The sequence below is a fragment of the Morone saxatilis genome, unplaced genomic scaffold (genome assembly GCF_004916995.1).
Source record: "Morone saxatilis isolate NCDOM2014 unplaced genomic scaffold, NCSU_SB_2.0 Contig10, whole genome shotgun sequence".
Lineage (NCBI taxonomy): Eukaryota > Metazoa > Chordata > Actinopteri > Moronidae > Morone > Morone saxatilis.
Genome location: NW_023339652.1, coordinates 10,810,295 through 10,834,673, shown reverse-complemented (window position 1 = coordinate 10,834,673; position 24,379 = coordinate 10,810,295). Strand labels below are relative to the sequence as shown.

Here is a 24,379-nt window from a genome sequence, read left to right as displayed (position 1 = left end):
TTTATTATTAGTTAGTTAGAGAGCGATCAATGGTCGATCAATAATTATACAGCTGCATTTTTGCAACCCTCCATGGGCTGTTGCCTTTGCTCCAAATGCCATGGATTTGCTACTGTGTATCTGTGCTAAGACCTTGGCACCAACAGCATAGTTCGTGTTGTGAAGTAGTATTTTTTTCAAAGCCTTAATTTGGTGTCTACGGATATTTATGTTACATATTGTGATCATTTTTTGTCCTCTTACCTGCTGTATTTTGAGTATATCATAAGAAGGACGAAAGCGTGGTGAAGACTATTTAAATGTCTTTAAAAGATATAGAGCTGTTTGTGTGTATGTAATTGCATACATAGATTTGTGTTTCTTCTTTCTTTCCAAGCTGGGGAGAAAGGACTTAATTACATCTTGTAATGTCGGTGTAGGGCATTAAGCCTTTTTGAACCAGATAATTAGTACTTTCTCCTTGACTCGAATGATCAACACCAGGAATAGATGCTCAGAGCAGGCCAATATTGGGTTGGGGGTTTAGTCTGCCCTCACCTTCGCAATTGTGGTAAGAGGGAGAGAGAGGGAGAGTAACTCCCACATACTGAGCAGCCTGTGGGTAATTAGGAGGGCAGAATGTTAACAGCAAAGGCTCTTAAGTGGAATTTTGTATCAAGTTAATCTGATAATTGAGGTAAAAGTGTCTTTTATTGCAACCGAACCTTACGTTGCTTCATTGAACGTATTTCCGATTACACTTGAACTGGGCTGGAGCATGATGAATCCATGCATTAAATTTAATATATCACGATATTCATATCCTATTTGTAGATTGTGTTCTTGCTAACGGATGCCTCTGACTGAAATCCTCAGAAAAATCTGTGAATATCACGCATCTGCAGGGCTTCTTACGTAGCCTATTAAGTTATTTGTAACACATCGTGCTAATGATAACCTAAAAAATTTCCAGACAGTTTTTTGGCGAGATGAGGGTTGAGATGTTCTTTTTGAGGAGGAACAAAAGCTTTCTATGCATTATGCAAAAAAAGAAAAATCAGCTTGGAGCAATCCCTCGTGAGCACTGGACTCAAATGAAGGCTATGCGTGTTCAATGTGGCTTGCAAGCTTTCTTTTGATTAATTCTCCATTACTGAATAATTATTGCTGTAAAACACACGATCACATCATCACACTCACACAACAACCCACACCAGTGGGTGGGCTATCTAATGCTATTGGTCAAAAAAAAATACACAATTTGTTGCATTTTCAGTGCTTGGGGCAGTTGTTGACTTCTGATGGATGGAAGGCTGTTGAAGCTGTATCAGGCTGTATAGAAGCGCAGGGGAGGCACCTCTCCTGGTGTAGTGTTTTTAGGTTTTGGCTGAATCCCTAAAGACTGCTTACAAAGTGCGGCTTAGTTAAGGAGCTACCATGGGGGCAGTGAATGCTGTAGAGAAAGAGAGAGTGGAGACGTTTAATGTACTTTGAAAAGCGCAAGGGAAAAACAACCAGTATTGCTGCTGTAAAATTGTGGACGCTCGCATTAAGCTCCGACGCTTTCTTTAAGACAACACGCATCCAAACGGACGATATTTCACTCCAGGCACGCGGGTTTTCTAGTCAAGGCCCCGCCTTTTTTGCTGTAGGTACACTTCCACGCGCAGGATGCATCTGCAAATCCACTATTCTCCCCGAAGGCTTCCAGAACCTCCATCAAGACATATCAATTAGCAGTGAAAGACAGGCAGGATGTTTTGAAGGACGTCGGTGCCTGTGCCTCAGGTGAGAAGGCACGGATGGCGGAAGCAACTGTCAAGTAGTGATATCGTCTGCGTGTTCGCCCGATGTAATACACACACACACACACGCGCGAACATGCGCACGTATGCATCCCCTGACGAAGTCATGCCCAATATCGACACATGCTTCCAAAGAGGCAGGCTGCACAGCTCTACTGTAGGATGCGCAAACTCAAGCTGAAGAGGGAGAGGCGGTGAATATTTCAGTCTATGACAATATATCAAAACTGGAATCTTTGATTAGCATCCTTCTATTACCCCAAGGTGTGTAAAGATCGGCGGTTAGTGGAAAGTGGGCCGTTCAACTTTGTCGTGTCCTCGAGGAGCAAAACATGGGGATCAGAAATGTGGAATAATTAAAAAAAAAAAAAAAAAGCACAAAAACAGGGGAAAAGAAAATCAAAGATATTGTTAATGTGGATTCGCGCAGTGTTCAAGAAAGCTAATCTTTGGCTGATCGTGATATTACAAAGGATACATCAAAGTGGCTCAATTGGGTGATTTCCCAAGCGTCTTCTCATTTTACCTAACGACTGATCGAGACCTAACACTACGAATTTGCCTAGCGCTTATCTGCAGAACCAAGGCGACTTCGGTTTCGTTTAATAACCTTGAGCGTGTCCGGATGGGCAGTATCAAAAAAGGCAGTTTGAGGACCTGTGGTGAGAAAGTTAAAGAGAGTAACTCTGGAAGCTGAGAGAAAGAAACGAACAGAACAACTGCTGAGGTCAGTTAGAAGAGCATTGTTCTCCGTGTTCAGCCATATCAAGGCACCAAAAGGCGAGAGTACATTACCACAGTGGCTAGCGTGGAGAGACAAAGCGTACACATAAGCAGCAAGATAGGAATCATTAATATAAGGCAAACAAGGCACCAGCAGCGGCCGAGAAAACGTTCTGGCGCTTTAAAATCCTCCATAAAATATATTCTTATGAGAGTTTCAGATTCTAAATGCAATCTGTCTCATATTATTTTCTGTTGGCACAATAATTTCTCTAATGATGGATATTTAAACTCTGCGCAAGCCAGTTCCAATCATTGAAATGGACTCGATACTTGCCATAAAAGATCCTAATGCTGGTAATTGAGATTTCAGTGGCGTTCAATTACCATCGATAAGTGATTAGTGTTGAGCTATGCCAGGGATCTTTAAAACTCCATAGACTGTCCCTCCCAGCGCTATCTGCTGATTAGTCGCGTGTTCTATTTTCATTGATTATTTGTTCCTTTGTTTTGGGCATTGTTAGGATCCCTGAGAGCTCGATTGGGTTCATTAGGAAGAAAGTAATTATTCCTCTGCAGTGCTGAAATCTAAAAATCTATCATCTGTCTGCAGCATCCTACATGTTGTCTTAGGTTGCATTGTACTGTTTTGGCACGTATAGGATCACATGAAACATGCCGTCATACAATACCATTATTCTGGAGTTGGTGGTGGTGTTTGGCCTATGTAACAGGCGAGGTGCAGTGGGGAGCAAATGACAGAAGGCACAATCAACAGAGGTAGAAGAGGATAAACAGCTTCAGACAATGGAAAACAAGTAGCAGTCCGTTGGGGAAAAAAAAAAAACGTTGTTGTTGTGGTATTCTGATGCAGGAATTACTCACGTGATGTGATGCCTGTCTAGTAATTCCACTTTATCCAGTCATCGCTGACTTCACCGGTTTCACTGCCAGAAGTACTTTTGAACACTTGCAATATACGGTGAAGTATCTAATTCGATACGGTAAGTCATAGAAAATGCGACTGTGTTGAGGCAGGTGACTGTGTTTTGTATATCAAAGCCAAACTGGACCAATTGCATTAAGGCTAATGTCAAGCAGCAAACAGTAGATATTAACAGGTGCAATTGGTTTTTTGGAGCGCTTTAAGTGGACATCTGCAGAACCTATTAATCTGAAGCGGGTCCAACTGATGATGGACGCATGTGATATGGATGGAAAGCTATAGCTACTTAATGGACTTTGCCGCTTGTGGTTTGCGCAAAAGATATACCTGAGCACCATTCTACCTCTATATGCTTAAGAAGAAAAACCCTGTGTCCACTAGTCAGTGTTATCAGGCTTAGCAAGCAGCAGTTAGCGCAGAGCAGCAGTAGATTTCAGTCCCCATTGAGCGTACAGGGATGGGGTTCAGGCAGCAAGATAGTTGTGTGTGGGGCATCATGATTTTGGCAGTGCTCAAGAGCCAACGACATAGTAACTGTAAAGCACTGTTGTTTAACCCAGAAGAAACTTGCTTGCGATAAACAATGTGCTAGATCCGATTTGTGTGAGATGGTGTGTGTAAATTAAAATGTGGTGTGTGCTGTTTTGTGTGTGTAGTGTGTGTGCGCAAGTGGAAATGGTGAGCCATTATGTGGCCTGCTGGACTAATTAGAATGAAGGTGTCGTCTTATGTCAGATGTACATGAGACGGACGACTGAATAGTCATATTTTCTTTTGCGCCATGCTGGAGGCTAATTTAGGCGGCAGCAGTGCTGTGGGGCTGCTAAATGCTAACGTCAGCATGCAAATATGCCCACAATGCCAAATCTAACATAGTGATGTATAATGTTTCACAAAGTATAGCTGAGGCTGATGGGAATATATGATGGGAAAGTACTGGATACATTTTGATTTCATGTTTCAACAACTGATTGATTGACCCTCATATCTGGATATTACATTCTCTGCATTTCATCTCTCTGGGATTACATCCAGCGAGGGTTGTGTTCCACATTTGGACTCCACGTTTTGGATGTTCCTCATTTTTTGTACATTCAGCGTATTTCATAGATGTTAAGTCATAAATTGGCTCAAGTTTGTTTCTTTCATTTGCCAGTGTAATTGCCATTAGTTATTGAAAATACGTCAAATCTAAAGAAACGTCGGTATCATTACCAGGAAGTGGAAATGACCTTGCCCCGCAGTGACAGATTAATCACTGTTGACCGTTATTGAGAGTCTGAATCACCAATAATCAAAATTTGAAGCTTTAATCAGCACTGGCCAATATAACTCTGACGGTAAGCCCGTAGCCGGCCTGACAACTGAAATAGTGTTCACTTCCACAAAGAGTGTGTCTTTTTATGATGGCACTGAATCAAAAAGAAATTAACCACTTTGCAAACACAACATTACTGTGATGAGCCTGGGATAAATTATGATTAGGAATTGTCATCATGCTGCATACATGGATCATTTTAGTTGCCATCTGTTTTTATTGCTCCCCGGTGAACAAAGAAATGGAGGGTTGTTTTTTTTTTGCGAACAGTACTGACAGTAAGTAAGTCTTCCACCAGCTGTCGAGCGTGAGTTCATATATGTGGCTCAGTCAAATGATATAATAATCTCTAAGTCAAAATCTCTGTGTTTTTCATTTTCAATACACTATATCCATAAATACATCTCAGGCCAGCTGTGCCATTCAAGACATGAGAGTGTCTTTTTGGCTCCAGAATGTTAATTAAACCATAAATTGAATCTGGCCTTGAAAAAAAGCTACAGCCTAAATCTATGATCAGTATGGGGAGACATGGAGTTCACTGAAGAAGAGAGGGGTCCATTCATTTTGACTTTGAAGAACATTAGGCCGATGGCTGAGCACAGTCCATCCCTCTCACACACACACTTGCAGGGAATGTTCCATTGGACGTAAAATTAATTTCACATTTCGAGTCATTAACCTCTTAATGAATGAGTCCTTAGAAAGTGGAATCATTCCATTGGACTGCTAGAGTATTCAGGGCATCAATTTCTCTTTTATTTCACCATCAGAGGAGTAGCACGTAAAGATTCGGAAGTCATCACGCTGTGCTCGACCTTGACAGCGGCGCGACCGTTGTGCTATGTTTTGAAATGCCCAAGACCGTCTCCAACCATTCCTCTTCAATTGAGACATTCAATGTTCAAAACCCCATGTGTCAGTGTCTTTTTATTTTGCTTTGTTACCCCTGTCTTTCTCCCAGTGTCTCTTCCCCGCCTGTGCTCTTGAAAAGGGCGAGCCGTTTCTATCCCCAAAGTGGGGATCTGAGCGACAGTCTGGGCTCTGCTGGTTACATAAACTGTCAGCACTGAGGACTGTGTCTATTCCCAGATCAAAGTGAGGCCTGTCTGAGCTCAGCTGAAGTGTCCTTAATATGTTCGCCTCAGCAGGAGGATCCACAGGCTGGTTCTGCCTGTCTCGCTGCTGCCGCTGGTTCGTGACTCGGAAAAAGAGATGTTTTTTTCTCTCAAGAGGTACTGATGAAAGACTGCGACAGCTTTGGATATTAAATAGGTAAAACATGGTTGAATTCCAGTGAAACAGAGATGCTGGCACTATCAATGACAATTTACTCTTTACTGAGTCGCAGCATGGTAGCTATAGCTAGTCTGGGGTGTTTTTTGGACTTCCTATTTCTAAAATCATGTCTACGGCTCTGTTTACTATGTATATGTGTATATTTATTTGTATCAATAAAAGTAAGATTAGTATTATATTATTATTATTATTATAAGTATATAGTATATTCAAATGTTTGTATTTATTTTACTATCAAAAACATCGTTTGATATCAATGAAGTTTTATATTATCTGATAACATGAGTAGGGTTTCAGTTGTTTCTCAAGGATTTGACTGTTGCTGTAGTCTTTCATTACCTTTGCACTGTGTTTTGCTATTGACCTTTTTTTTCACATCTTCTCTCTCGCCCTCCCTCCTCCCCAAGTCTCCCCAGACAGTATAAATCTATCTTTGGGGTAGATGTAATCATGAGCTTTCCCAATTATATCCTTTTCTCCGTGTTCCTTCGTTAGGAGACCTCGTTAGTCCCTGTGATGCTATCAGTGATTGATCACAACCATCAGCCTCACATCCTTCTGACCGGAACATCAAGAGCGCTAAGCCTGATAAACACTGCTGATAAACTTTGAATGCATTTGATTATGGCGACTTGGAACCCTGCCAAGATGCCTAACCATTAGTCGCTATGCATTTTACTCACTGAAATGACTGAGGAGCCACAGAGCAGTCAGTGATAGTGTATGTGACTGCAAATTGTCATCATGCTTCACTGCTGTTACCTGGGGAAATAATAGAGCTGTAAACAGATTAAGAGACAATGGAGCATTTAGAGTCTTCCACTTAGTAAGTCACATTACTAAATTAAGGTATTTGCGTGTTTGTGCTTGTATATGCCCTAATGGCACACTTTAACCTGTCCATCACACAACACAACGGGAAAGTAAAGGGTTATAATGAACGGAGTGGATCCTTATCGTCATGGGAACAGATGTGATAAGGTGTTAGTGACGTGTTTTGCCACCTTGAGAGGTTTGAGAATTACATGGTGTGAAACACTGCGTGCACAGACACATACTCACGTGGAATGCTCCCATCAATTTGGAGCAGACATTGTGCCTTGTATTAACAGAGCGTTCGCGGCTTGTATGTGTGTCCAAGCAGATCAATAGGTACTCACTATAAAATGGACCCAGGCATAAATTAACACACCAGGGAGCTGCCAGAACAAGACACCAGCACAAGATTCACTAGGGTGTTATTTAGACAAATACACCTCAGCTGTCTTAGAGATCAACAAGTAGTTGGGGGTGGAATTTGCTGTGCTATTTTCATATAGAAAATGGGATTTTTTTAATGTGATGTGTAAACACCGTATAATCATTATTTACTATATTCAGCCACACAAGTGAGTACAGCTACCGCAGCCTGTAAAAGAGAAAAATCTTTCCTGGCACAGTTTTACTTTGCATGTATCTATTATACATGAAAAACATAGTTATTATAGGCTGTAAAAACATTTAATACATAGTATATTTTCGAGCGTGCTGTCTGATGCTTGCGCCTTGTGCTCTTGGCTAAATGTAATTATGGTAATCTAGTGTGCCATCATCCACATTTTACTTCCACTTGTTATAAACTGCTTTAGATAAAATGTTAAAAATGTATTCTTTGCATTTCATAAAAGGCTTAAACTATATGGATCTAAAGTGTGTTCAAAGAAGCCAACACTGATGCATTTTACACCAGCTTTGTATTTTAATGTATTGACATCATCAACATAAAAGGAGCACACTTCACAAGCTCTCACTTGTGGCAATTAATGCAAATGAAAACAGCAGGATGTCACCCAGTAGCAACCTCCGTGGCAGAGGCATGAAGCAACCACGGAAGTGCCAAAAACTGCAATTCCTCAAATGGCAACTTGAGGCTGGCTACAAAAGCGAGTCGCTCTCCATAAGGCCCCATATGACGCAAATGCTCAACTTAACAGCAGAAATAAACATGTTTACAGCCTGATGTGAAAATTTTTAATCTCATTTTAAGGATTATTTATTAAGGCTCAAAGTTCTGCATAATTAAGAATGTGGCCGTTTTGAGTGACTCATTTTTTGATTAACTGGGAGCCGATTTTCGACAAAATTAGGATAAAGACAATGCAAATTAATAGGTATTTCCATGAACTGCCATTATGCAATAATTTTTTTACACTCAGATTTTTTTTTATGCATAAACTTTTATGCTTACTGACTGTAATTAGTGGACAGCGCTTCTGGGTCTCTGAATTGATCTCAACACATAATTGTCTTAAACCTGCATTCTTTCTAATGGCCAGCAGGAGGCAGCTCCATGAGCTGCAAAAAAGAAGTCCGATAGTATTGAGTCTTATGGAGAAATGACCATACTTCTCACTTGATATTACCTCTGTGAACAGTTTCCTAGTAAGTTGATGGTCACAATTGTCACAGTGGCCGTGTGGCAAGATATGATAAACAAAATGCAGTGGCAGCTATTTCGGATTCTATTTCATTTTCGGAAATTGCTCCAGTTTTTTGCCACTCTCCTTTTTCCTTACTTTACTCACTGTGAGAGAAAACCCACTCTGGCTCATTCCATAGCAGGGATTAAAATGTTAACGAAGTGTTTAACAATGTGGTGAACATGCTGCTTGCAATATCTGAACTCTACCCCCCCAGGCAAAATCACGCTGCTCTGCTTCCACTGCATGCCGCCTACATACCCTGAATGCAGAAGTGGAATTTGCATGTGCAGTCCCTATATTCACAGTGACAATTAGGTTGATATTGTATTGGTAAACACTTTTTAAATCGCCTTTACTGCAACAGAAAATGATTAATTAAGTGCAACCTCTTCATGCACGCCGTCGGCTCTGACGCACACACGTAGACCTTTTAGCACCGAAATGAGTGTGCACACAAACACACCTGCTTGGATGCATATACGGTACAGACACAGTCACTGTTTCACACACACACTTACACACACACAAATATATGCACACAGACAATAGCCTGCAACTCCCCTCCAGCCTGGCAGGTAATTGCTGTCTATGGGGGGACAGGTGCTTTTACAATAGAGCGCCAGTGTCCAGGCAGGCTCTATTCAGCGCCACTGTAATTACCTAATTGAAAAGCTTGCAGGGGAAAAGAGAGAGTGTGCGTGTGAGTGACAGAGAATGTGGAGAGTAGGGGTAAAAAGAGAGGAGAAAGGAAAAGATAAGCTCTTGGATTTTGGAATACAATAAAGCTATACACTTCACACCATACACACACACATATATATATATATACACACTTCCATAGCATCATTTTTGCACCCATGAACAAATATTGTATGACCACACACACACGAGCACGCGCTGAGGTATTTTCTGAATCAGATCACTCCCGGGGGTAAATATTGTAGGGCTGTGATTGAGCGATGGAGTGAAGGAGGGGGCAGTAATGGGAAATCTATTGTTGTACGATGAGGATGCGGCAGGGAAAAGAGGAGGAGGGTCAGGGTACATTGGGATATAAAAGCGGCATGGTCACTCTCATTTCTGATGTCATTCCCCCTATCTCAGCACCCCCCCTCTGCTTCGGCTTTAAGTTTTATGTGGGATCTATAGACAGGGCAGAGCAGATGGGGTGATGTGTGTGTGTGTGTGTGAGTGAGATGTGTGTGTATGCATTCCCTGTGTGAATGTGTATTGTGCACATGTGCATATAAATGTGTAGCTTTGTGTTCCCATGCTGCTAACGCTCCGGATTTTGTATTAAAAAAGCTCTGTTATTCTGCGTTTCCTGCAGCGTATTTACCTTTGATTACACCTTTAAGAATCATACAACATTTTTGTAAATACACATTCACTTTCTTGCGGAGAGTTAGAGGAAAAAAATGATACCACTCACATGTCTGTACGGTGAATATGTAGCTGGAGCCAGGTTAGCTTAGCATAAAGACTGGAAGCAGGGGGAAACGGCTACACTGGCTCTGTCCCAATTGGTGACAAACATTTTGCTAACGGCCCCTCTAATGCTCATTCTTTTAGACAATATATCTGGTTTGTTTAATTCATATGAGAACTGAAGTGTAAAAGTCCTGTTCCGTCTTTATGCTAACAGGTTAGCCTTATTTAACAGCCAGAACAGTGGTATCGATCTTCTCAGTTAGCTAGAAACTGCTAGCCTGCTTCAGTCCAAAAATGTGATTAATTCTATGATTATTTACAACGCAGATATAAGAGTCACATCGGCCTTTGAAGAGCTAATAAGCACAATGTCAAACTTTTCCTTAAACAGAAGTGACTAGTACTCTCCGGAGAAGCATGGAGCTCCAGGTGTTCAAACCACTTCAAAACCACATTGAACATCACATTTTGTTGCAAGTAGTAACTCAACAACCTCACACGCTTGACAAGACAGTAACTGTGCCGTTATTGTCCTTGGATGCGTTTGTCTTACTGTAGCAGCCTTGTTTTGGCTCTTATGTGCGCCTGCGGTCTAGTACAAAGCAAAGGAGCTCATATCCCCAAGGCTAACATTTCTAAGTAGGCACAGACTCACACTATTGAAATGTTTGGAGGTGAGAACTCCTGCAACACAATCTGTCTTTGAAAGCATTCTGTTGCCATTCCTTGAGCAGCATAAAAAAAATATGAGCATGTTTGATGAGCATATTGGGTATTTTTGTATTCGCAGTGTGGTTTGTCTTAAGAAGTTTGCGTGCCCTCTGATGGGTGCAGGAAAAAAGAAATCAGGCATGAGAAACTGGGTCACACACTGAGGTGGATTTTAGAGGTGGATTCTTGTAGAAATAATGTGAAAAGATAAGAATTTAGGAATGCAAAAAGAAAGGGAGGACAGCAGATGGCAGGGTAAAATAGGATTAAAATTAGTTAAGAAAGGAAAGTAGGAGGGAATGTGCATACAAAGCGGTGAGGACATAAACAAGGATGGGGACTACATTTGGCAGAAAGCCTGATGGAGGTGGGAGATTCCTGAGTGCTGGCTCCCCTGAAAGCAGCGAGATTTCACAGAGAGCTGGACAGAAATCCTTTGGCTTTGCATTGTGGCATTTGCCGTGTTGGGTCTGACAAACACACACTGAAATAAGCTGTGAAGTAAATAAACCAATCTGCTGAAATGCCCATCACTCTCTCTCTCGTTTTCTCTTCATATGACATATCCGGTGATTCACTGAAGCAAATTCAGTGCTAGAGTGAGCAAAGATGTCATATTCCATCCCACTGGGCATCAAACGTACCCTGGAGTTGCACACATGTAAATAGGAAGAGCAGTACATGACAGTCTGTTTGTGCAGAACCTGAACGACTCTATGCGTCTCTCTCTCATCTTCTACAGCAGTGATATGTAGACCCTATTACAACATGTAAATGACCCCCTACTGTGCAATCTAGTACAATATGACGTATGTGCTCAAGTGTGCAGAGCAGAAGTCATATATAGTATAAGTGTGTGTGTGTGTGATGCCTCTCAACCTTAATACCTGCTTACTGTGGCTGTGTGTATGTATGTGTTTGAACATGTGTGCATTATGCATCTATATACCGTGTGTTATGTGCTAGATCCAAGCTGTCAGAATTGGACAGATGCGGTCTTGTCTATGTGGCAAGTCACATGAATAAGAGAAAATTCTACTTTAGATCAAAGCATACGCTCTCTATAAATGACACATATCTCCAAGCACAGTCAAACCTCACAAACCCCATATTGAAATAGTTCCTACGTATAAAGGAGTTTTTGCCTTTAATTGTATTAATGGTAAATGAATAATTCATTATTATGTTTTATACACCAGTAATAAGCCAACAAGAACCACCTTTGGGCTGTTGGTTTGGGCTCCAATGGACATCATTTGCTCCAGCTGGTTTAAAGTTGCCAAAATACATTTTTTTTAAAGCTGCACTAATCAATATTTTTATATGAACAATTGCGCAAATTGCTATGTGTAATGTGAAAAGTGCAGCTAACAGTGATGAACCCACAGAGAATTATTGCCCGACTTCACCTGCAGTTCCACTCAGCTCGATGGATGTTTTTTTGCTTCTTTAAACTCTTCGTTTTGATTTTAGGGCCCACAGCTTTACTGCTGTTGTTCACTCTCACACTCTCAATAATGTCATTTCCAGCAACAAAAAGAAGCTCAGATAAACCCACTATATACTACCTTCCCAGCACCAAACAACAGACAATGCTAGCGACTAGCTCTTGAACATGAGGCGCACTTAGCAGCTGTAGAGCCAGATTTTACCCTGAAGACTTGATGGAGACCAAAACAGCTAAAATGAGAGTGACTATTGGACTTAATGTCTGTCCTGGTCTGCTGGATGTCTAAATGTTTTCTAACAGGTTTGCATATAAGGGGATTATATGTGAATGTTGTGTTTGCGCTTGTTGTGCTGCCACACACGTACGCTGGTTGAATGAACTCTGCTTACAGGTCTTGGGAGTACTGTTGTATGTAGCCTTTTGTGGCTGAGCCTTAAGTGATGTCCTTAGTTAGTCTGACAGTGTTATAGGAGAGCAAAGCTAAACCAGTGGAGGAAGTTTTAGTAAATCCATTAATTACAAATTATGAATTACCTTTTGCAATATATGATTATATATTATAATAATCAGATTCCGATACTGACACGAGCAGCAAATAAGTATGTCATAATAGTGAAATGAATGAATGTGAAAGGGAATGCAGCAATGAAAGGATATTTTTTTAGTCTCAGTCTATAACATGATTGAGGCCTACACCTGCTTATTACAAGTGACAAGTGTAGTGTAGGTGGATTAGCAGCAAAGGTTCCCCCTTGACCAGTGAAGATATAAATAGGATGAGGTAGGTTGCTCATGCAGCAGTTATCCACCGCTTTAAGTTCTTTTGCTTTCAATTTATCTAAAAAGAAAATGTGAAATAGAAAATGAGTTTCTCCATTTTTTATGTAGAGCCCTTTGCAGCTCAGTGGGTGTTGTGACATTTGAGATTTCTCTTTATATAAGTGTGTGTTTCCCCTAATACAGTTCATATATGTTTGTTTCTCTACAATCCCTCTGTTTCTGTTTTCTTTTGATACCTCCATTTTGAGGTCCAACACTGTTTTCAGGAAAGCAATATCCAAAAGATAGAGCTCTGAGGACACAAAGTGCCCTAATTGCTATATTGGCTTTGACAGCCTTGTTCTTTTCTTTCATCACTAACACACTCCATCAACCTTTTCTCTGTCCTCCCACTATGCACTCATCTCTCCTCTTCAACGTGTTGTCCTGTGACAATAGAGAAAAATGGGCAACCATACCTGGATTTTGAAAAAATCTATTTATCTTTTTCTTCATCACAAACACACACACACATACACACACAGCACACACAGTTAATTATTCTGTAATGTGCTCATTTTCCCTCATCTTCACCTCTGCCCACTCTGACCCCACTCTAAACGCTGGAGGTCACATATTTATTTTGAATAGTTTCTCTTCCAGCCGTGATGGCACAAAAGAAATAAAATCAGAGTTATTTATTACCATATAAAACAAGTAGTTTCAGGAAAATGAAACCTCGCAGGATGGATGATATTGAATTTTTCAACAGGGTGCTCAATTCAAGCCATTGTCTCCCTCTCCCCGGGGACCTGGCCTGTTACATGTTGCATTTAAGCACACAGGTCAATAAAGGTAATTGATAAGCTCTCATACGGATATATAGTGATGAATGAAGCATATTTCTGGTGCAATGAATCAAACTACCTCTGGAGCCATAAATGAATGGTTGCATCCCCGGCCTAATGGTAATAAGCATAAACTCATTTCCCATAGTCAATGCCATACAGTGTCACAGACAGGCACCTATATGGCTGCGTTATTGGTCCATCACTTACACTTTATGAGCACCTCAGAGCTGAAGCAGAAATGGTGTAGCACTGCTGGTGGCTTAGTGATAGATTATTGGCAAGTCCATTGATCTGGCCGAGGAGGCGATGGAAACAGAGCATCAATCTTCTTCAAGTTAGATCTTTATGGAGTAAGCTAACAAAGATGCACAGAGGTAAAAGTGGTAAGAGAAAAATGTTATGAGATGTATTTACTTGATCCACAGCCATTAACAGTTAATTATATTTAGCATCATTTTTAATTCAAAACTCTCAAACTGTTTACTTTTAGTTTCTTTAAATTGTTTTCCCCATATCTATTCCATTATTAAGAAGATCATCATTTTCCCCCCACATCCTTTACCCTCTAAGCACTAGTGGACATGTCAAAAAATGCTGCCCTCTGGTGGTTAAAAAGGACACAATGCAATAGTAATTCATCAAAACTGAAATAATCTTTAATGTAAAAAAAAAAATTCCTATAACACAATGACATATAAACAAGTACACACGTCACAAAGGATATTCTTACATTACAACCATACCAACATAAGCACTGATAATAACATTTTGATTTCAACCCTAAGTGTAAAATACATTCAACGGTGCAAAACCCATAATTATAGTAATAAAAACAAAATACTTTGGCATCAGGAGAGAAACTTGTAGCTTATTAACTTGTTCAGTAGCAATGTATGCTTGCTGTACTGTGGAGCATAAACTCATAAACAGGATATTTAGCATATCCGCATGTCTACATTGACGAAAATATGTAAGTATATACAGATGGGTGACAATATAAAGGAAACAGACACCTCCTAGTCTCTGGAACCCACTCCATTCCTTTCATTTGTCACCCATCTGTAGTATCCAGTTATTCAGCAATGTTCATGATTCCTGTCTGTTCAATACAAAATAAGGAAATTCATTCAAGTTAACTAAAACATGCGTAGAGTCACATGACCCGACATCACTACAATGTAGAATGACATTATACGACATAAAAATGACCTTTTCTCAGTGAAAATAACAAGACAAACATTTAGTCAGGAAGACAGTACTCTGAGGGTTCATACACTCAACTTCTGCCACTGCAGAAAATCACATATAGAGAACTACTCCAGAAACTGTTCACATAATCACTTTACACAGTTGAGAATTCAGAAATTATTATTCTTCCATGCATGTTCTCTGAAATGACTTCTCTTCCATCTTGTTGGTAATAAAGTGGTTTCTGAAGGTTAAAAAAGTGGTCTAGTGCATACATCTCTCAAAAAAAGGGCTCTGCTGGAAGCCTTTGTCCAGTTGTGATATGATTTTTGTCTCTTTTAATAAGAGTGTTTCACAAGGTTCAATAAATTCTCCAATATGGAAAGTCAAGAGCTACTCTTCCAAACTTTTAAACATCTTTTGCACCATGACGAACATTCACCAAAGGCACTGAGAGGATAAAATTATTACATGAAAGAGACTAGATGCTTGTTGGTTTAAAAAGAAAAAGAAAATCCCAAGTAAAATATAAATGTTGTGAAAGTCTGTAACAGAAACACCTGGGGAAAAAAAAAAATATACAAGCGTAATCAATATTTTTCTCTAAGTCCAGTACTTTGCTACACGGCCGACCGGCCTTTGAGACATTTACAGTCGATTTCAAGCATTTACATCACGCTCTTATCCAGAGCAACTTACAAGAGGTGAGCAGTTATTAGTCTCAGTCTGAGACAATCCCAACTGTCTAATTGAGCTTTAATCAACTGTTGACAGAAATATCTAAAAGCTCAACTCATTAGTAGTCTTGAACAACTTGTGTTCATTAGCATTTAAACAGTTTCTGTAGTGGTTGCATTTATTTTGTCAAAGGTTCAGCTTGCAAGATTATAAGTAAACTGTACAGATTTTGGCTCAAGGGCGAGTTTGTACGGCCAGTCACAATCGGCATTGTTTCCTTGTTTTTCTGACCAGGCTTGTAAAAAAAAAAGAAAAGTTAGGCTAAAGCACCGTCTCTCTCCTTTTGGCCTGCGTCCCGTCATTGTGATTCATTTTTGTCACCGTCCACGCGGGGCCTTCCTGTTGATGTTTGTCAGGCTGTGTGCCAGTCTCCTGGTGAAGAGCGGGTGGGATTTACCACAATAAGTGTGTGTCGTCTTCAACAGTTCCTCCTCCAGAGGATCCAGCAAAGAGGTCACCGGGTCGGCACCAAAAGAGTACTAGAATGAAAAAAACACATTCATCGATTAGATTTGGTGTGATGTATAGTATCACTTAAACAAAGGGATGAAAAGGGACTTTTGGAATGTGCTTTACCAGAGCAGAATACAAACCGTGCTAAAACAAGGAATTTTACTGACTATAAAGACAAAGTGTGTGGTATGAAGGAGACTTTTGTGCATCCATCTGGTCTCACGTTGCCAAGTAAGATGCCTTGTACTCTCCTATATCTCCCTGTTTCTTCAGAGAGTGGAAAATACGGGGGTGGTGGTTGTCTTAAGGTTGGAGGAGTGGGCTTGGAAACTTGAAATGAGCAGCTGAAATCCCAAACTGCTGTCAAAACTCCCCTGAGGGACGACTCTCAACCCCCTACTGTTCCAGTGAAATTGATCAGATTCCCTCAGTAAGTAAGCAAAGTGGTGCTTTGGGCAGCATTTGTGCTCGGAAGATATCTTTCCCTGGATAAATTAAAAACTAAATCCGCGAGGCATGCTGAACTCAGATGGGACTCCAAATCTAATCTGATCGGTCAGCCGGGCAAAACATAAAGGAGTCAGCGTTGCTGGAGTCAGTTTTATGCTATAGGCTTACCGTCCAGTGATAAGCGGGGATTACAGAAGAAATTTCATGTCTTCCCAATAATGAAGGAGCCTTTACAGCGCTCCGAGGAAATCAAAGGGGAATTACCATTTTTTATGCCAGCTCATTTGCTTGCAGTTGGGTCCCCGATACTGGGTCACAAAGAGAATGGTGTTTTTTACGAGCGCGCACACACACGCACACACCCACCGGTCATAAAGTTGCATTTACAGTTGGTGTATTGATTTTGCGTGGCTGATGGGGCACTGTTGGTGTGCCGGCTCCGATTCTAAACATACCATCAGCTGTAAAAAATTTAACTGCTGCTTCCTGGGCTCAGCTTCTTGCGGCGGAGGGAGGAGATGCTTTATGACGGACAGGCCACTGTGGTCTGTTTGAGACACAGACGGACAGACAGACAGACAGGAGCGCTGCCGTTTGTATTCCCATTTCTTTGTGTGAAGATACGGGGCTCCAGTTTATTAGGAATATTAACTACCTTGAAAAATAGGTGTTCTTTTTTCTTAATGGCATTAACAACAGATGGCTATGGGGCTGATTAATCTATTAGTTTGCCAACAGAAAATGAACAACAACAATTTTGATAATCGATTTATCATTAAAGTCGTTTATCTAGCAAAAATTATAGTAGGAGGTAAACTGGGATGGGGCGATGTACGATATTATCACATATCGCGATAAAGAACATTTCCATTATCGTGAATATCTTGGCATGGCTTGACTTGAAAAAGCTGTCTAGCTCTCCAGCATGCAGTCATATCTTGATTTCCTGATTTATTTTAAACAAGGGACAAAAGGGAGCTAGCATCTTTCCAGTCAGGCGAAAATTCTAAGGCTCTGCTTGTCCGTTTTATCCCAGTTCAACCGGACATGTAGAAACAGTATAGATTCCAAACTACAGAACAAGGAGATGAGATGCCTATTGAGAGATGAGACGCAATAAATATGTGTTTCTTAACTAAATCTAAGGTAAACTGTTCTAGTATGATTTTAGTATTTTTACATGATTATCGTGATAATATCTTGTATCACAATTATTTTGGCCAAGATAATAGGGACGTTATCGTGCAGTGTATAGGGTAAACACAGGTGTTAACTATTACACTAATTAAGCCTCTGATCCATCCACCTGTGTTTACCCAACTATTTCATGTCATAATGTCTGCTGTCTAAAAGGTCTACACTGAGGCATATTGCACTGTGAACAGACACAGACATTCTGACATGGCTCAGTTCCATTTTTCTGCTTCAGTTTCCTGATATTGTAGTACTGGCTCACTGTTACTTTGTCATGACTTACTGGGACTCTTGAATAGAGCAGAGCCATTGTTCAGTGGTATTAGGAACACCTCTGCTGATGTAAGTCAAAATGTCCTGTCCTCAACTGACCAGTCACCTATTTACACACCTGCTCCCAATTGATAATCAGCCCCAGTATGTATGTGCTCTCCAACCACCACTCCCCCATTTGCCAGATTGTCTCTGTTGCCTGAGCTTTTTCCAGAGGGTTCTCTCTTTAGCCGGTCTCCCTGTATGGCCCATTGAGATAAGTTTTTCCCTTTCATTTTCTCTGGCTTCTTTCCTGCCCTCTGTGGAAGTTTGTGTTCGTACAAACTTGAATATCAGTTGAAGAAGAGGCCTATTAAATTAGGCGTTTTGTTACAGACGATAAGCCCCGTCAGGAATGGGATTCTATTATATTTCAAAATTGAGTAAAAGTGCTTTCCTGTACCAGTTTTCTGAAGCCTTGCACTTTTACTGAGCTGCCAACATAGTATTGTCCTGTTATTCACTCCATAACACTACACAGATGAGCCTGAGGTTCTGTTGCAGATGAACAAACTAGAAATGGATGAAAAGGTCTGTCCAGCGAGATTAAACACACAGGATCAATCTATACTCCTCCGTCTCCTGGCAAACCAGACTTAATCACATATCTATGAAAGTATCAATACCTACACGAACTATTGGGAAAAACTGTGTGCTAGTTCATGCTGTAGGCCCTGGTGTGGGTGTTTATGTTGACTTGGTAGCAGCATATACAGCACAGGTACATGTGTGTGTCTACTGCCACAATTGATCCTGTCCTATAAAGCTGCAGTTTTAACTGCAGGCCATGGATACGGTATGGATCAGCCATCGCATTGATCTATGTTCAATGCTTTGTTAATAGGAAAGCAATGAGACTCCCAATGTTGATGGCTTCATTAAGTAAATGCCACTTGTGTCGTCAATATCATTACAGTGGTGTGAAACAACCCATAAACATCCTCATGGGGGAAATTAGCTTTTACTCCAACCTTCTGAAAATGGTGGAGATTTGTGCTTTCCAATGCAATCTGGTGTCGCTAACACTTTCGGTGTTTAGGGTCAGCACCAATCCAAAATCTCATCTGGGAGGGTAAAGAAACGCGGCAGTGGATGAGAGCAGGTGTGTCACAGGGGTTATAAAAGGGCTCCTTTCATCAGATGTTGCACTAAATTACACCAACACTTTGAGAAGGCTCACCAGGCTCTTCTTTTTGTGATCTTTTCTGTTCTGATAGACACTTTATTTCCCCAAATGCCTTTTGAGAATTTACCTGACATTCTGCATTCAGTACATGTAGCTGGAAACAAAAACTGTAAAGAAACAAAACCTGTGATCATGACAAGAAGGGAAGAGCGAGCTGCTTCCTCTACTTGTGATGGACTGAAATATGAGGCTGCCTTTGCTACTCTTCTTGTGCCATCAATATCTTCCCAATATTATGTCTCTCTTGTTAAAACACAGTCTGGGACAAAGCCTTTGAAGCCTCAGGGGCAGACACTAAAACCTTTTGATATTCTTTTCTGTTAATATTTAAGGTTATTGACAATTTGTGGTTATTAAATTTTAACTGCAGACAAACTGCACACATCTCTATGATTTCTTGTTATCTACATTTGGTCTTCAATCATTGTAAGTGAGACAGATCGCCAAACACACCCAGAAATGCAAGGACATCTTCAAGAACTTTTTTCTTTTACAAGTCTGTGATGAATATGGCTAAAATGTACAATAAAAAAAGCTTTTAAAAGATTAATGGAAGTGCTGTTAATTTTATGCACTGGCAGCAACATTGGATAACATTACAGCAGATAAATCTCAGCAGTTGATGCATCAGCTGTTTGATATTAATACAACCTCTTTTGTCTTTTCCTCCCTCTTTTATGTAGAGTGTTCTGTTTTTTTTTACTGTTTTACTGTCATTTATCTGGTCTGCACAGTGCACAAATCCATGTTTGGACAGACATAAAAAGAAGCCTGCATTGCATACTGTGACTGAATTCACAAAGCCCAAAGATGGATTATCGTCTCACATTGCCAATGCATGCCCACCTTTCGTATGGCCTCGTAAACAGCTCTGAAGGCAGGCTGCTTGTGGTCGTGGTAAACCCCTCTGTTCCCATGCAGTATGTAGATGCCGTCTTCTTCAGCTGACTCACAATTACTGCCGTAGATACAGTGGTCTGGACGATAATTCCACTGGCACGGAAACTCCTGCAGGCACTCTGGGAATGGAGGTGCACAAACATTGAAGTCAACAAATCAGTGCTCTAAAGTGAATCCTGTAGACCTCGACAAATATCTAACTTTTACATTTACATTTGGACCGTCCATAACAATGAAACCCGCTTCAACGTGTCTTTGGATTCTAAAAAGCATTGTGTTTGTTACAGTGCAGACTTACCAGGGTTGTGGTGGAAAATGATATTGAGAAGATCCTGGTCTCCCCAGGTTATGTTAAGTTTGTATTTCTGAAGTAGAGGCATCAGGAGCTCCTCCCAACGCAGCCCCACAGACGTCATGTCGTTCTGTCAACATAGACATGTATACGCAACAGTCAAAAAGATGCCTTTACTGTGTCAGGATGTTGTCAAGTGCTGGAAGAATCAAACTGAATCCTTTCAGACCGTAGGGCAATACATGTGCAGCAGAAGGAGGACATCTTGTGGCCAATAGAAGTAGTACAATACTACAGTAAACCAAACACCACCAACTAATCCTTTACTTTTTAAGTTCTTAAAAATGTGCCTTCATTCTTACCTTGAAGAACCTGCTCCGCATCCTCGTCATGTTCATGAGCATGACCCCTGAGTTGATGCCCGTCTTGCCGTAGAAGGGGTGGCGGGCGAAGCGGTTGTACCAGGCGATTCGGGGCTCCTCGTGCTCCGGAGCCATAGCAGCCAGCTGGGTGGAATTAAACTGGGACAGGAACGCCCACAGGCGGTCTACAGGCTGCAGGAAGAGGATGTCTGAGTCGACGTACACGATCGAGTCGACGTCCTTTAGGATCAGCTGCACAGATTGGAAGACAAAAAGCCAGATGTCACTTATAATATTAATAATGATTAATAGTGCTCTCCTTGTTCTGAATGGTGCATGCTGCTCAGGGTAATAGAATAAAACACCTTCTCATGTAAAGGTAAACTTAAATCATTTGGAAACATTACATTTACTGAATGCTCCTGAATATTTAAAAGCAAAACACAGTTCTTTTACATGTATGATGTTGAAGTATAAATTCACAATAACTCAATAAATACAAGTGAAGTTGGTGACCTGAATTAGGAAAATTTAATTCTACAGTTTACCAATCCCAATTTTATTGGAGGATTTGAACATATTTTCCAAGTCAGAGCTCCAAGTTTGCAAGATCTTGACTTCCTAACTCGGGTTATGTTTTGTCTTTAAAAAGAACTCTGAAGTGTCTTTTCTCTTTAGGAAACTCACAGGTAAGAAGAGCCTCTGAGAAGCGCAGGGTTTGAAGAGTTTCTTCCACTCGGCTGCGTTCTCACTGGGGAAGCTGATGGAGTAGACGGTGTAGTTGAACCTGGAGCGAATAAAACCAGGCCACGACTCCAGCTGGAACACAGATAAAACATTAAACTGCTAGTAGGGATAAATACAGTAAAGGATATGCTTAACACAAACTATGTTACGCTAATTTTTGCACGCATTTCCTACTCACAGCCTCGATGAAGCTGGCGTGAAGTTGATCTTCAGCGAAGATGTGCAGGTAGAGGCGCTTGATGCTGAAAAGCACAGCAGACTTGATCATGGTGAGAGTCTCCTCCAGCCTCTCCCCACAGGCCACCACGGCCAGGTGCATTGGAGGTTCGGGTCTGCTCTGAAGGCCGCCAGCCGCCTCCACCTGACCCCGCTGACGCATGATGTACCTGAGGGAGAGGAGGGAGAGTTGGACAGACGTTCTAATTGTGATGTGAAGTGTCTTTAGAGTACAGAGTCTGTAGAGATTTAATAAAATTCCAAGGTACTTTGAGTCCTGAGTATAATAAGCTTTCAATATTACATGGCGGGCATCTACGGCTTCAAATTATTTATGAGCCTTGACGCCGGGCGGTACATGATTTGACTTTATTGCCTATAAAGCAAACACACATACTCCAGATTTCCCTTTTTTTGTAAAGACATCAAGGTCAAGCCACCAGAGGATGTCTTAACATCCTCTGGAGTACACCACCCGTGCATTTCACTGCACATACTGAGAAATATGAGTACAGGACAAATAAAAACTAGAATTTTGAATTAGTAAAGTGGTCTGACATCAATTCAACCTTCCACACACTACAAGTTTTTAATGTGTTTAAATCTTAAATAACTTTACTCAGATTAGAGTTTGGCTGTGTGACTGGCTACCACCAGTGTGTCTTTGTCCTGGTATAAACTAGAGCTGAAGTCAATTTGTAAGCAAAAATGCCACTCAATCTCTGATTGTGAAAGGTTTCCTTTTGTGTTGAGACCACAGTGGAAATAAGTCATGTGACTTTATTGCAATATCTTGATAAATTTTAACACTGTGTGCACCTCTGGGTGTTCTATTTTGATTTATTGAATAAAGGCAATCAATCAATCTCATGTCAGAGTGAACTCTTATGTTTATTTATATTATGTCTATTTGAGGATATCACTTTAGGGAATGTTTAAAAGCTATTTTCTGTTTATTATGCAATAGTATACCCTATGGATTGTATCTTGACTCACTGGACCAAGTCTCGCCTGCAGCCATGATGGCCATTTACAATGTGCCTTACATCTGTTCCTCTCCTCAAACACTAAGATCTGACAGTCAGGCGTGAAAACAAACAAAGCTGAACGAGCATTAAACATTGATTCCTATGACTGGAGTCACTTCACTTGATGCAATATATGGATTTTCTATTTGTTCCCCCAGGTTTCTCTCTAATTAGCCCAGGTGTAAGGCTGGTCCTGGCTGTGGGAGACCTACTGTTGCAGGCTATCCTCTGTATGACAACTGCACCTATAACTTTAGTGACCTATCAATCAATCAATCAATCAATCAATCAATCAACTCTCACACACCTGTCCAAGTCTCGCGTCACTACTGTGTAACCATGCAGAGATGTAAGGTCCATGAAGTGTAACATTACTTTGTTTGCATGGGGCATGGGGCCGTTCAATCAGCGTCGCATTCCTATACATCAAGTGTCCTGAAGAGTAACGTTACACATTTTCCTCCAGTTATACCCACACGAATCGTATTAAATGTGTATTTTCTCCTCGGTTGCAGCCCGTTAAAGCAGGAAAGACCTGGAAACCCCAGCCTTACCTATTGTACCAGTGTGGGCTTTGGGGCCCAGTTTTGTCCGCGGCCCCTCGCCTGCCTCCGGGGACTCTCGGTGGGATGAAACCCCTCTTCGGTCCGTTTACTCCGACCGGTACGTCCGAGTAAAGCAGCTTACTGTAAACGTACAAGCCCGAAAACACGGCAAACACTGTGCACAGCAGTAGTGCACGAATGTAACGCCGCATTTTGGAGTTTGAAAACGCAACTCGGAGCTAAAGTCATGACACAGAAACTAGCGTTTAATAATAACTGTGAAGCCCGACGCTATGGTACCGCACTTCCGGCCAACGTTTAAGAAAATAAAACTTTTATCAGGCGTTGCAATGGCGCCATCTAGTGGCCGCGTTAAAGCTACATAATGCACATACTTGTCAACTACTGGAAAAAAAATACTGCAGTGGCTCCTCTCTTGCTGTATTACAATACTGTGCAACAATGTAAATGCACTAAAACATTTTAAGAGTGGAAAACAGTTCCACAGCTGTCACACTCATCAAATGTTTATATTTTATTTTACCTTGCAGTATATTGTGCCTATGCCTTTCTGCTCATTGTATTATTTGTATGCATGTATATATCAATAAAAATCAACAGAATTTTTGAAAGGTTTCTATCTACAAAGACCATGCTCAGTCAGACTGACCCAGGGTCTGCAATTATTGTGATTACAGAATGTCATTACAGGCATTTCTGGTAGGGCTTTAGAATTTAGAATAACTTTTTTTTTTTAAATCCTCAATAAAAGATCACTTAGTTTCTTGATGACTATAATATGATGTAAGGAGAAAGAAGACAATTCTCTAAGCCTATTTCCAACAATTTCGATCACTCTAATACTCCTAAAAGATTGGCGGCAAGAGAATGTACCATAACAGAGAATAAACTCTTGATATCTAACTTGCATCTTGTAATATTTTCATCAGAACTTTTGATGCTCATTTTAACCCTTTCTTCAAGTACATTGTATGCTTTTATTTTGAAGGCGATGACAATCTTCCGCGTCTCCT

General features: G+C 40.8%; 1 protein-coding gene across 1 annotated transcript; it reads right to left on the bottom strand.

Moving 5' to 3' along the window:
* Positions 1 to 14,375: 14,375 nt before the first annotated feature.
* On the bottom strand, positions 14,376 to 23,657 carry gxylt1b (glucoside xylosyltransferase 1b). The gene is made up of 7 exons (XM_035678429.1): positions 23,355 to 23,657; positions 21,735 to 21,942; positions 21,497 to 21,628; positions 20,810 to 21,061; positions 20,454 to 20,577; positions 20,102 to 20,274; positions 14,376 to 16,139 (listed from the first exon to the last, which is right to left on the bottom strand). Exons 1-7 carry the CDS (start codon positions 23,555 to 23,557, stop codon positions 15,978 to 15,980), a joined length of 1,254 nt encoding a protein of 417 aa, XP_035534322.1. The 5' UTR covers positions 23,558 to 23,657; the 3' UTR covers positions 14,376 to 15,977.
* Positions 23,658 to 24,379: the final 722 nt, after the last annotated feature.